Source organism: Haliotis cracherodii, unplaced genomic scaffold (genome assembly GCF_022045235.1).
Source record: "Haliotis cracherodii isolate W230 unplaced genomic scaffold, xgHalCrac1.p SCAF_11, whole genome shotgun sequence".
Taxonomy (NCBI): domain Eukaryota; kingdom Metazoa; phylum Mollusca; class Gastropoda; order Lepetellida; family Haliotidae; genus Haliotis; species Haliotis cracherodii.
In genome coordinates, this window is record NW_027266266.1 from 1,796,919 (window position 1) to 1,810,478 (window position 13,560).

General features: G+C 40.0%; 1 protein-coding gene across 1 annotated transcript; it reads left to right on the plus strand.

The window, feature by feature from the left end:
• Window positions 1–7,663: 7,663 nt before the first annotated feature.
• Window positions 7,664–10,747, plus strand: LOC139455210 (heparan-sulfate 6-O-sulfotransferase 3-B-like). Its single transcript, XM_071236756.1, has 2 exons — window positions 7,664–8,160; window positions 10,129–10,747. The coding sequence occupies exons 1-2, from the start codon at window positions 7,664–7,666 to the stop codon at window positions 10,745–10,747; spliced, it is 1,116 nt and encodes a 371-aa protein (XP_071092857.1).
• The last annotated feature ends 2,813 nt before the right edge of the window (window positions 10,748–13,560 follow it).

Here is a 13,560-nt window from a genome sequence, read left to right on the forward strand (position 1 = left end):
ATCCACGTTCATGTCAATTAAAATCAAAATGTAAAAATTGTCAAACAATGTCAAGTTTTTGTTAAATTCCGGGGGCGGTGAGGTAGCCTAGCGGTTCAAGTGTTGGGTAACACCAAAGATCCGGGTTCGATTCCCCACATAGGTACAATTGGTGAAGCCTATTTTCTGGTGTCCCCGGCCGGGATATTGGTCGAATATTGCTAAACGCGGCGTAAAACCATACTTACTGTCACTGTTAAACTAGGAAATGTTGGCTCTCTTCCCCGTTCAGTACGTCACAAGTTACATCACCAGGAGTGTATATCTCGACTTTCACCGTCAACCATGCACAATACATCATTCATGGATGTCTGATACAGCCGTGCGTATACATGCTCTGTTGGGTGCTACATAATCCAGCGCAAACAATATCAACCATGTCTGTGTGTCAGCTGCATTGCTGACAACTACATGTGGTTCTACAATACTCACTCAATACCGTCTGTATTTCTGATAATTTCTGTAATCAACGGGGTGTTTTTTTCGAATTGCTTATACCCTGTTTTAGAGTGTGTAAATCATCAACGTCAAAGAAAAATCGGTCTCGATTTTCTGCAGAAACAGATTCCATTTGGCAAAAAAAGCATTTGTTGCTACCATTATATGAAGGATCACTAAAAAAATCAGTGATGACACCAGGTCTCCAGGTAACACCCACCACTCACCCAAGTTGCATACTAATATAAGCGTTCTTTGGCTTACGCCTAACAGTACTCCTTTCGTAGGACAGTGGTGTGTACCAAATCGAGTCTTGCCCAGACAATCAAGTTAAAGTTGACCAGACAATCCATTGAAAGTTGACCAGACAATCCCGTGACAAGATAGTGCCTTTACCGATTTTTTAAAAACTGAAAATAATATGTTTATTTAGAATTACGCCCGCTGCGTACAAGTGCAGCTATTCTGCTGCTAACAATATAGTTTGCAATATCGTGTGTGGTGAAGATTATTGCACTTATATAGCGACGTACATGCACGTGTGTGTGTGTGTGGCTGCTTGTACTAGCCCGGACTAATGCCGATTTATGGTGCTAGCTCATTGAGATACCATGCCGCAGTTTAACATGAATACCCTACTTAGACATAGTATACTGACTCCGAGCCGACCAGTCCTTGTTTAAGCCCCTGTATGCCAAGCGTGAGACAGGGTAACAACAAGTACCATCTTTTTAACGTCTTATGCTATGACGCGCCCGGAGATCGAATCTCGAACCTTCCGACTTTCGACAATTGAATGACACATTATAAGCTTATAACCACTACCACGAGTTGCAAATGCCATAACTTGCCCGTGCAGTTTGCTTTACCTCCATAACACTTTTTAACAAGTGTGAAAACAATGCCGTTTAAGACATTACAAATCGACGATGGCTTTGTTTTGACGCACCGTTTGTCGAATATCAGGCCATCATCATTTTCCAATAACATTTATCCAATTTCTACACCGGATTTTTTGTGTAGTCAGGTTCAATGAACTACATATTACCTGTGCATTTCTCTTTTTGAAGAGTGTATATGCAACGTCGGTTTCCATGCTCTGTTCAAACAGATTCCATTGCAGTTGGAGGAGAAAAGCTTAAAAATATAGTTTGCAACACCGTGTGTGGTGAAGATTATTGCACTTATATAGCGACGTACATGCACGTGTGTGTGTGTGTGGCTGCTTGTACTAGCCCGGACTAATGCCGATTTATGGTGTTAGCTCATTGAGATACCATGCCGCAGTTTAACATGAATACCCTACTTAGACATAGTATACTGACTCCGAGCCGACCAGTATTTGTTTAAGCATCTTTATGCCAAGTTCCAGACAGGGTAAAACAAGTACCATCTTTTTAAGGTCTTATGCTATGACGCGGCCGGAGATCGAATCGCGGACCTTCCGCTCTCCGGGCGGACGCTCTACCACTAGACCACAGATGCGGTCCTGTGTGTGGTGGCACAGTGGGGAACGTTTTAATGTCACGACCGAAACATATCATTTGGAGTTGACTAAACAAATTATCAATGTTACTGAAAGAGGACTACAGTCAAACAGCAGAGACATCGATCAAGTTCAAGTGTTTATACACTCTTCAAAAAAAGAAAGGCACAGGCAGATTTTCAGTAACATTTTTGTACCTAATAAAGTCGATATATTTAATTTAATATCGTAGAAACAAATTTGCAATTTTGGAGCTCGATAGTCACATGTTGACGTGGTACAAAGACATTGCATACTGTTCATTGGCATGTCACATAAGGCCACAAGGTTGCGCTGAACTTGGTATCTCGTGTGACCGCCCCAGGCAGCAATCACGGCTCTGCATCTCCTCGGCACTGACTGGATAAGTGTACGAATTCTGTCCTGTGGAATTCTGCTTATAACGCGTTGGTCAGTTTTCGGAGTGTCTGTCTGCGGCGTGTTCTGACGTTGACATACACGTCGGTCGTGTTCATCACCGAAGTGTCCGACTGGCTTGAGATCTGGAGATTTCGACGGCCAGGGCAAGACGTTGATGTTGGCATTTTGAAGTTAGTTTATCGTGACACGAGCTGTGTGCGGTGGAGCGTCGTCCTGTTGAAACAGTTCCCTCTGGCGGTCAATGATTGGAAGAAGGTGAGGTTGAAGAATTTGATTCATGTAGCGATTTTTTGCCAAATTTCCCTGAACCACAACCAAGTCAGATCTCCGGTCGTAGGATATGGCCCCTCACACCATGTGACTACCGCCACCGAAATTGTCGAATTCACGAACACAATGTGGGGCAAAACGCTCATTTCGACGACGATAAACACGTTGTATTCCATCTCGCCGGTGAAGAAGAAACGCAAAACCACACTCGTCTCCAGTTTCTCAAATTCCAAGGCTGAAAGGTATGGCACCAACGCAAGCATCGCTGTCGATGGATCTGCTGCAAAACAGGGACGATAACTGCCCTTCTTGGTCGGATTCCAGCCTCGGGAAGATGGTTCCCGACAGTCTGCTCCTCAAACCAGGGATGAGTCTTGCAGTCTCTGGAGCTGTGGCATTGCGATGACGTGGGTGGAACAGTCGAATGTACCGATCCTGTACCGATTGGTAAATCTTGGTCGGCCGGTTCTCGGACGGTCTTAGTGGATTTGAACTGTGTGTATCGGTCATAAAGGCGGCAAATTTGTGCTGACGTTGAAGTGGCGTGAACCAGAAGACTGCAAATCCCCTCCTTAGATACGTCCTATGGCGATGTTCAGATGGGCAGCGCTGAGTCTCGGCATTTTCGAACTTTCGACAAATGAATGACGAATTATAAGCTTATAGCCACTACCACGAGTTGCAAATGCCATAACTTGCCCGTGCAGTTTGCTTTACCTCCATAACACTTTTTAACAAGTGTGAAAACAATGCCGTTTAAGACATTACAAATCGACGATGTCTGTGTTTTGACGCACTGTTTGTCGAATATCAGGCAATCATCATTTTCCAATAACATTTATCCAATTTCTACACCGGATTTTTTGTGTAGTCAGGTTCAATGAACTACATATTACCTTGCATTTCTTTTTTGAACAAAATATATAATTTTTTTATACCCAGAAGAATATTTGCCATTGAAGTTAATGGCTTGAGGCATACAACAAACAGGGGGGTCACCTGAATTCATGTATCTTCGTACGAATAGTACAACATACCTTGTACTGTATTAAAAGTGTGTACACTAGCGGTTGCTGCGTGATTTTACGTCGGATAACATTGTCTGCCTTGTTCACTGATCTGGTATCAGCAGAAATATACTCTCGAAAGATGTGGAGATCGGCCGTCAGAAGAAAGATCCACTTTAAAAAATGACTGCCAAAGGTGGAACGGTTTCGGTACCAGAATAACAGATTCAAACGGGCGTAAAATACAAAATAGTCATAATAATTATATGGACACCTGCCTTATCAGCAATACTTGTCCATAGGTGAGGCTTTATACTGTGTATTGTGACAAATCACAGTACACTGTCAGTACATTGTCGTAAGCTCTTTAGTGTTATACACTGGTATCCAGTATGCATCGACACTTTAGAGATCCAGACAATGGATCAATGACACTGATTTAATACACCTGGAAACCTGTATGGCAACACGATGTAGTCAGCATATTTGTAATAATTCTTAATCTGTGACTATGTATTTTGGTAATGGGCAGACGTCTGTGTAAAATCTTAAAAAGACAACATCAGAGCAAGTTATAATATTCCTGCAGCCAGGTCAAAAAGATCACATGTGTCCATACAAAATGTTACAAACTATAGGGATATGTGGACAGAGTGAAGACATACATTGCTACCCCTGAAGGTAACTACAGATGAGTGAGTTGGGTTTAACGCCGCTTTGCACAGTTTGTCAGTTATGTCACGATGTTGGAGGAAAGCCCGACGTGATGCCAGACGTTTACCACATTGGTGAAAACCCACGAGCCTGAGTTATGTCACGATGTTGGAGGAAAGCCCGACGTGATGCCACACATTGACCACATTGGTGAAAACCCACGAGCCTGAGTTATGTCACGATGTTGGAGGAAAGCCCGACGTGATGCCACATGTTTACCACATTGGTGAAAACCCACGAGCCCGAGTATGGTGCTGACAACCCTAGAAACATAATTGGGGCCAACCGGCATTCACACTAACGATCTTCGGTTTCTGGCATGACCAAGGGACACAGCTCTGCACAGCGAATTGTAGCACCTCAGACATCTGGACCACCTGTGCCCCCTTAACTGTAAGCCGTGACGGCAGTTACAACTATTGCATATGTCAGAATTGCCAGCCTGAATAACAATCTGATGTCGCCCTCCTCAGAATCAGTGAGTGAGTGAGTGAGTTGGGTTTAACGCCGCTTTTAACATTATTCTAGTTATATCACGGCGTGTCAGCTTAATGTGGGAGTAAAGCCCGAAGTGATGCAGGTCTCAGACGTTTACCACTTCGGTGAAACCCACGAGCACGGGTATGGTGCTGACAAACCTACAAACATAATTGGGGCGAACCGGGATTCGAACCCACAATCATAGGTTTCTTGGTGCCCAAGGGACGAAACTCTGCACAGCGAATCGCGGCGCCTTAGACGACTGGGCCACCCGTGCCCCCTCTCAGAATCAGAGGCATAATTTGGTTCTGGGGCAGTCTGTTCCAGTCTTGGTGCAAAGTGTTCTTATTTTCAATAAGGCTCTGCATGGTTGGCACCGAAGTTTGCGGGGGATATAGTAACGGACTCCATCCATCCGTCAAGTTTCGTTTCTGGAGCATAACTCAGAAATCGTTGAACATTTTGTCTGGAAACTTTTCATGTCTGTCAGGTACATGCTGAACGTGCCTTCTGCTATTTAGAAATTTTAAAAATATTTATTTTTAACGTTTCCATGGCAACAAAATGGACTTAGCTTCTGTGAGGGTAGTGTTCGTTTCCGGAGCATAACTCATAAACCGTTCAATATTTTTTCATGAAACTTTGCAGGTCTGTCAGGTACATGCTCAACTGGTGCCTTTTACTATTTAAAAATTTTTTAAATTTTTAAATTTTTTATTTTTCCATGGTAATAAGTAGAACTTTTAGAAATTTATTAATTCTTCTTTTAAGTGCCAAAACATTCAACTTGGTACCCATTTAACCTCTTTAAGGAATCTTATAAGTCAGAATAAATAGTTTTTGTGTGCCAACATTTTGTGTTTGTCATCATCAACTTCCATGGTAGGGGAAACTGTGCATGCCTTCTACCAAGTTGTCAGTATTTGCCTCAATAATGGTTGAGGGTAACTTTCGTTTAATGACTTCATTATCAAATCCAGCATCCCTACTTCTGCATTGATTATGACAGAGATGAGTGTGTGATAAGATGATATACTTCTCTAAGAAACTCTTTACAGTTTTCAGCACATGTTGATATGAAGACTTTTGTGCTGCAGGTGCAGGTACCTGTTGAAAGAAAACAAAACCCAGCCATGCTAGCTTTTGGTTTAACAACTCACAAATCTCAGGACAGTACCTACCACAATATTGGTGCTGATTTAACACTCCCCCCTCGAACACCACGGCACAAGGGTTAAGATACACAATGTTGAGCCGCACACCATCAAGAAAGGGACTCAAACTTATTAACTTCTCTCAAAAGAATGCACTTAATGAATCGGCAAAACAAGAAATGGAGCGCTTGAGAAACAATGACATTCTCACAGGACAAAGTACAAGACGTCTGTTGGGCATTTAAATATAAGATCACTTCCAAGACACTTTACAGATCTTATGTCTGATATATCTGTACACCATCTTGAAGTGTTGTGCCTCTGTGAAAAAAGGACGAATGAGACTACCAATGGTAATGACTTTCCTATGCCAATTCACAATGTTCTGTTGAAGCATTCCTAACATGGACTAAAGTACTCATGGAAATGAAAAAAATTTTTTTGCTGGATTTAATAATCGACACAAAGCATTACGTAGATGTAAATACGAAATAACAAAACAAACTGGCAAAGTACTAGACTGGATTTGCTATTTTTATCTCAGTGCTCAATACAAAATGTACTTTACAGGAGGTAATTTGAAGGCACTTTCAACATTCAAAAATAAAACTAAGTCCAAATTGACATGGCAGAAACAGGCTATAGACATTATGCAAATTAGCCTTGAAAAAAGTCATCAAAACAACAATAAAAATAACAGTTATGTTTATGTACATAATAATAATGACATGTAAGTTGTTGTTTGAGAAGGGAATATGTTACTTTTACGTTCTGATATTTTGACGATGATTCACTATCCCACAATGCCACTCACAAATCACTAACCACTGACAAATGACAAACTCTTCTGTTTTTTTTACAATTTCCATGACAAGTTCCACCTCGGTTAAAAAAGGTAAGGATTTCTTTAGATTTCATTATGCCATAAGTGCGGCGTTAAACAACAAACAAAAGAAAACCATCTGACTCACATCCCCATACCACGAAAGACCAAAATAACCAAGCCATCAGAGACCAATATCCCCATACCATCAGAGATGCACATCCTGATATCATAAGAGACCAATATCCCCACATCCTTTGGCAGTTATCAAACAATCTGGCTCAAAGAAACTTCGGCAGTTATCAATCTGGTTCAAAGACACATCGGCAGTTATCAAACAATCTGGCTCAAACAACACCTCGGTTGTTACCAACCAATCCCCCTCATAGCGTTTCTGAGTTGTTCTTAGTTATTATGGGTCACTGAAAGGTCGACTTTGCCATGACCGGTTCTCAATAATTGCACATTTCACATGGTTTTCGTCATGCATGTGCAGTATTGATTGACAGGTATGGTGTTTCAGATCAATATTATCGTTTTAGTTTGAATTACATCTATTGTTATTAATATGAGCTTGAGGAGATAAGACGTAGTGCGTTGCGATACTTGTTTCCAGGCACAGGTGGCAGTACTATCAAGTTCACAGGTTTTCCAACTTCAATGTTAACTCACAATGACGGTAATTACAACTGTTGCAAAAAACAACTCACAAAACAGGTTACCTCTTGCATTTAGATACTCGCATTGCATCTCGCTATAAATACTTATACCTCTCCTGGAATGTTGGAACGCCAACAGACTCACAACCGAAGCATTACTGATGTGGAAAGTAATGACACAAAAAAAATTGTTCTTCGTTATAACGGTATTGTTAATCATTGTTTGGCTAACTTATGAGATCATTCAAACTCGTTCAAACTCCTTTGGTTTTCTGAAACAAAACTTACCAGCTCTAAAGAAGATTTATCCCAACGAGAAAGATGACGCGTTTAGCAGTGGCGTCCTATCATCTGCACACTTTTCACGCAAAGACTTGATCCATAGTTTCAACGTTAGTACAAATGGAAGTGACGTCATTGTCTTTGTTCGAATCCAGAAAACCGGAAGTACGACGTTTGCGTTACATATGGCGTATGACCTCGATATTCCACCGTGGTGTCAGTGTGAAGCTAAAAATAAGTGTGGGTGTTATCAAGAGTGGAAATCGAATATTTTGTTCAAACGAAAGTCGCATACGCACCCCTGCAAGGCCCATGCCGATTGGACCCACCTGCATACATGTGTGGTAGAGGCTATGAACAAACGGCATGGTCAGAAAATCAAACAAAGGTAAGATGTGAAACCTAATGCACAAATGAATCATAACTAGACTTTAAATTTGACTCTTCCTGTGATGAGTTGCGTCGACATTGGTACAAATGCATGAAGCCCTTCTCTGGTGTCCCTGCAATTGCTGGGATCTCTCATAGCCGCGTAAAACAACTTTCACTCACATTGTTCTAATAATTTTCTGATTTGTTGTCTCATTTTTCAAACTTAACTTCATAATTGTACCAAAACGCACGCTCAAAGCTCCAAAATCACGAATGCCCTTGCTGGTTGTCAGGACTTCGTGGTTAAAGACAGATTCGGAAATCAACGTTGAACTGAAAACGAATTCAGCATAATGTTTTTGTTAAAACTGGTTCGGTCGGTGATGAAAATCTGGGCCCGATCATTCTTCAGTACTGAATACACGACACAGACGAAGTCTTTCACTTTCTGAAATTTGACACTTTCACATAACAGTTTTCACGTAAAAGACATTATTGCTGCCGAAAAATTCATGTTCAGTTTTTTATTGAAATAACGCACATCCTTTCCCCTGAAAGCAACAAAACAGCAGCAAATACAACAATAACAATAATAATAATTATATTTAGGAGAAGCTATCTGAATTGAGTTTATGTGCAGTGTGTTGAGAAGTTCAGCAACCCTGCATGGATGAAGTCGTTTGGCCTGAAAAGTGAAACAGAATGCTAATTTAATGACACAGTCCAACACATTGTCAGTGGATGCCCAGTTTGGGCACAAACACAGTATCCTAAGCGATATGATGGAGTGGCTCGATCATTTTATTACCGTCTTTGCCATGCTTGTGGTTTTGACACAAAGGTCCATCCATAGTACGACCCGGGATATGTAGAGGGCGTCATGGAAAATTATACATACAAAATTCTATGGAATAGGCCCGTTTACAGTCTTAAACGTATCCAGGCCAACACACCTTTTTTATAAATCCAATCAATCAATATATATCTTTTGACAAAAATGTGATTGACAAGATTCAGCAAAAAACATGGAAAATATGCGGACCTCGCTTTCGAAATGTCACGCTTGCATCCCAAGTACCAAGTTTTCCGACTCCCCATTGTTCTCAGTGCCTTAGGTTTGGTACCTCCCAATCTGTTGACTGACATTGGGAGAGTACCCGGGTTTGCTACCAGGAATACAGCCCTTCTGACACTCTGGGTAATGCAGAAGGATGCAGTGTGGTGGACTCTTCACATTTTCCGAAAAGTTCTGGGTGGGTTTGACTAAGCAGCGCTTCCTGAGAGAAGACCTATTTGTCGTCTTGGCTGCGTGTAGAGGGGGCAGGGGCCCTGAGCTGATAATGAGCCTAATCAGTCTGACTGTGCCAGAATCACCCAAACCCTCTTTGCTGCATTTTTTTTATTATCATTATTCTAGTATTTCTAGTATTTTAGGTCAAATCTTTGAAAGGCATTTTAGTTTATTCCAAGGCTATGGTTCTCACTGAATGAGCGTCGTCCAAACTGTTTCCACTTCGTGATAAGCACGGACACAGACTGTTCCGTTTCTGGGACACTGAAATACACTGTATGATTGACGAAACTCCGACATGCGTGATGGAGCCTGGCTGTGTTTGTATTATCTTGAACTGGATTCTTGCTTCGGATGGTAGCTAGTGTAGAGATTCGACGACTGGTGACAAATGTAAAACATTTGATGTTCCTGTGACGACAGGGGCTGCAGTATTTTGAATATCGTATAGCTCCTTCAGAAGGTTTTGATTGAGATAATGCACAAGCTGCAGTATTCCATTCTGGTTGAAATTTAGATTTTAGTTCATCTTTTATTCATTTATTAGGCCCAACAACGCATATGCATTCACAAACTCCCCCCTGGCATCGATATATGGCCAATAGTATGCTTTGAAAACAATTAACCTTTTGGGACAATTAACACACGGGTTCAGCTCAATTTCATGATAATTTACTATCTTCTATGTTTCAGGCACCTGTACGTTACCATGGTGAGGGACCCTCTGCCGCGTTACATCAGCGAATGGAAACACGTTTCAAGGGGTGCCACTTGGTCTGCAGCCCCACTTCTATGCAACGGTCGTTCCCCGACCAAGGAGGAGCTACCCCCGTGTTTCGATGTTGATTGGAAGAACGTTACCCTGCATGAGTTCATGGAATGTCAATCAAATCTAGCTGTGAACAGACAGACCCGGATGCTGGCCAACCTGAGCATTGTTGACTGCTACAACACTTCCGCTTCCGGTTGGACTTACGACGAGAGACAGTACCTCATGCTGGCAAGCGCAAAAGAAAATCTGAAGAATATGGCTTTCTTTGGTTTAACCGAATATCAGGAACTGTCACAAATCCTTTTCGAGAATACCTTTAACTTAACATTTACTACCAAATTTGAAAATAACCCTTTGCAGAATACATCATCCGCATACGATATAACTGACAGCGACCAGAACAGAATCATTCACATCAACAGATTTGATGTATTGCTTTATCAATATGCCAAAGATATATTTTTTCGAAGATTGAAATTCCTTTCCTCGGCAACTAAACAGTCACATCTGAGGCGTCTTATTAGGAAACTTGATATCTAACCATGTTCTCGCTTTCAGTTAGAGAACAATTTATGAGGTACCAACGGCACTGGCAACTTTCTCATGATGAATATATACTGAACAACACTTGTATATGGAATCCCGTTAACGCACATGTTTTTATACCCATTCTTGGGAAGTGAAATACATGGGGCTTGCATAAAAGTCATTTTTTGCATGGAATGCATACTTTTCTGTTACAGAGGCGTTTTTATGATTTGGTTCCATACATGTACTACAATATTGAAAACCAAACTTTACTTCTTGTTGGTGTCACAGGAAATTTTGTTGTTGAGTATATGTTTATACGTTATATGTTATATGTTATAACTGCCATGGTTATATCAAATCAATCGGATCCATGTTCCAGAAAAGGGAAACATGCGATAGTAAAAGTATCTGAAGACAGGGTCTGCAGTACTTCCCATCAATTAACTTGAATTGATAAAATATACAACACGAATTTAAATCCATATATGATCTTTTATTCAAAAGACTTGTCATGAATCCAAGAATTATTACTGTTAACAACTAAACATGTAAATTAAGTACAACAAATATCTCATAAGGAAGAGAATTTATGGATGTCAATTTCTTAATAATGAGGAACACCACCATCCTTAAAATCTCTTCCGTATGTGTATTACTTCTAAATGCGATCCGAAATATGTCATAAGCTTTAATCAACAAAATTACCTGTTGACATCATGACTGTTACTTTGCAAGAAGAAATAATTCTTTTATTGCTCCAGAAACCACATGCCTATAGGACATAACACTAAATAATATATATTTCATTTTACAAATCACATGCGAATTGACAAGTATTACTTATGCATGAAACAACATACATTTAAATGCAAATATCAGGTAGCTGGACACCTGGAGTTCATTAGATATTTAAACATATATACCAAGTATGCTTCAAAAATACTGGTGTGAACATGACTTTTATTTAAATAATAACAATACACACAAACAGGGATCAGACAAGTTCCTTTTCTAGGATACTGACTGATTGTCATCCTTAATGTCCTAAAGTTGTTCTTAAATTTGGTAAAGTCATATCAAAAGATGAAAACCCCACTTGAAAATGTCCTGAAGCCAGCAAAATCACTTTGAAGTAAATATGAAGCTCATTCCTAACATAATCATAACCAAAACTTGAACAATATGTAAATTACCAACATACTTGATAAACACTAGCTCTTGCTCAATTATCAAATATTCTACCATGAATTTGGAATTCACTCGATTCTGATTGGTCAGTCAGAGGTTATTAAATCACAATAAACCCCCTCTGATTGAAACAGCTGGTTTGACGGCGGCATCACCGCGGAAGCTAATATTCATAGAATAGTACTATTTTCTGTCATTGTCGGTAGGCATATTTAAATAACTATATCTACAATTACAGGTTACAAAATGCACAGATGCGGTTACTACAATATTCAAAGGATGTGTGGCAATACATTTCGTGCAGAAAAAACACGACAGAAATCAACAAAGGGAATGTATTTACGTTTTGGAGACAACAGAGAGCTTGAAATTTTGGCGCTTTTCTATACACGACTGTGACGTCATATCTTTTGCGTCACAATGAGCGATATGACGTCATAAAGGTGACGTGCGATGTAGAGGGAAAGCCTTACAAAGCTTGCTTTGTTTTCTTTAGGGATGCCCACCTCACGTTAGCTTACCATGTTGCCGTGCTTATATGCTTTCAATGCCTGTCATATGTTCGAGTGAAGTAGTAGTGAGTAAACAAACTGCTTGAGTATGTACAGCACCATATTTTGTTCGGTGATTCCGTCATTCAGATCGATAACCCACTCAAAACACTGAACTCAACCCATGCCGCTTCACTCAGTATATTTGCTAACACCAAAGAGTTCGCGTTTTATTTAGTCATGGTAGAATGGAGATAAACATCTCGGTTCCAAATTCAATTTAGCGGGGTTAAATCTACAGGTAACCTAGCTACATTGAAAACACAGTATGTTTATCTCCTAATTGACAATCTTCTCAAATCATGGTAAAGAATTACACTTTGGGTTAAATACATTTCAAAATTCATCACAGTTATATAGGAAATGTATTAAGAATTATATAATTTATTCTGTATCAGAATTCATCAGGCACTCTGGATAATGCCTGATCAGGGTGTGACAAAGATAAACTGGCTTTGTTTTTACAAATTCTTTGTATCTTGAAATCAATATCATGACTATGATACTGGTAAACACTTTCAGCACTATCTTTTTTAAAAATATATTATTTAAAAAGAAATAATATTATGTCCTATAGAAAGAGCCAACAAGCTTAGTTTTATAGCAGGTGGATGTTACAATCGTTTTTAACAGTTATATTGTTTCACTAAAATGTTTACAAGGAAGCTTCCACTACCAAGCAACAATTCTAAAGCAATAATTTTCTTATATTAACTAAGACGGGTTTTTTTCAATCTGTCAAAATATTTCAATAATTCACTTCCTTCTCACGAATATTTCCTCTTCTTTTTAAACCTTGAAGGAATGATACCATTTCACAAGAAATATTATTTCTTTCGTTTGAGGTACGAATTAGGAAGAAATTACTTTCTCCTATCGTAGGAAAATACAACATGGTGTTGTGTAATAGTAGAGGGCGCTTATAAGGGGCTATATAAGGTCAAGCATGTATAGAGTGATCAATCTCGCTTGCAGTGCACCACTGAAAACTTTACTTTTTTATGGAAGCCCAAGCATCTATCAACGACAAGGTAGACGCCATTTTGGAACAGTTGAATTAATCTAAAGAAGAGATAGCGAAAA

Excerpts from the sequence above, each read along its gene's own strand:
- LOC139455210 (XM_071236756.1), top strand. The coding sequence starts at position 7,664 with ATGACACAAAAAAAATTGTTCTTCGTTATAACGGTATTGTTAATCATT. Across the intron at positions 8,161-10,128 it reads GGTCAGAAAATCAAACAAAG|GCACCTGTACGTTACCATGG; the intron begins GTAAGATGTGAA and ends TCTATGTTTCAG.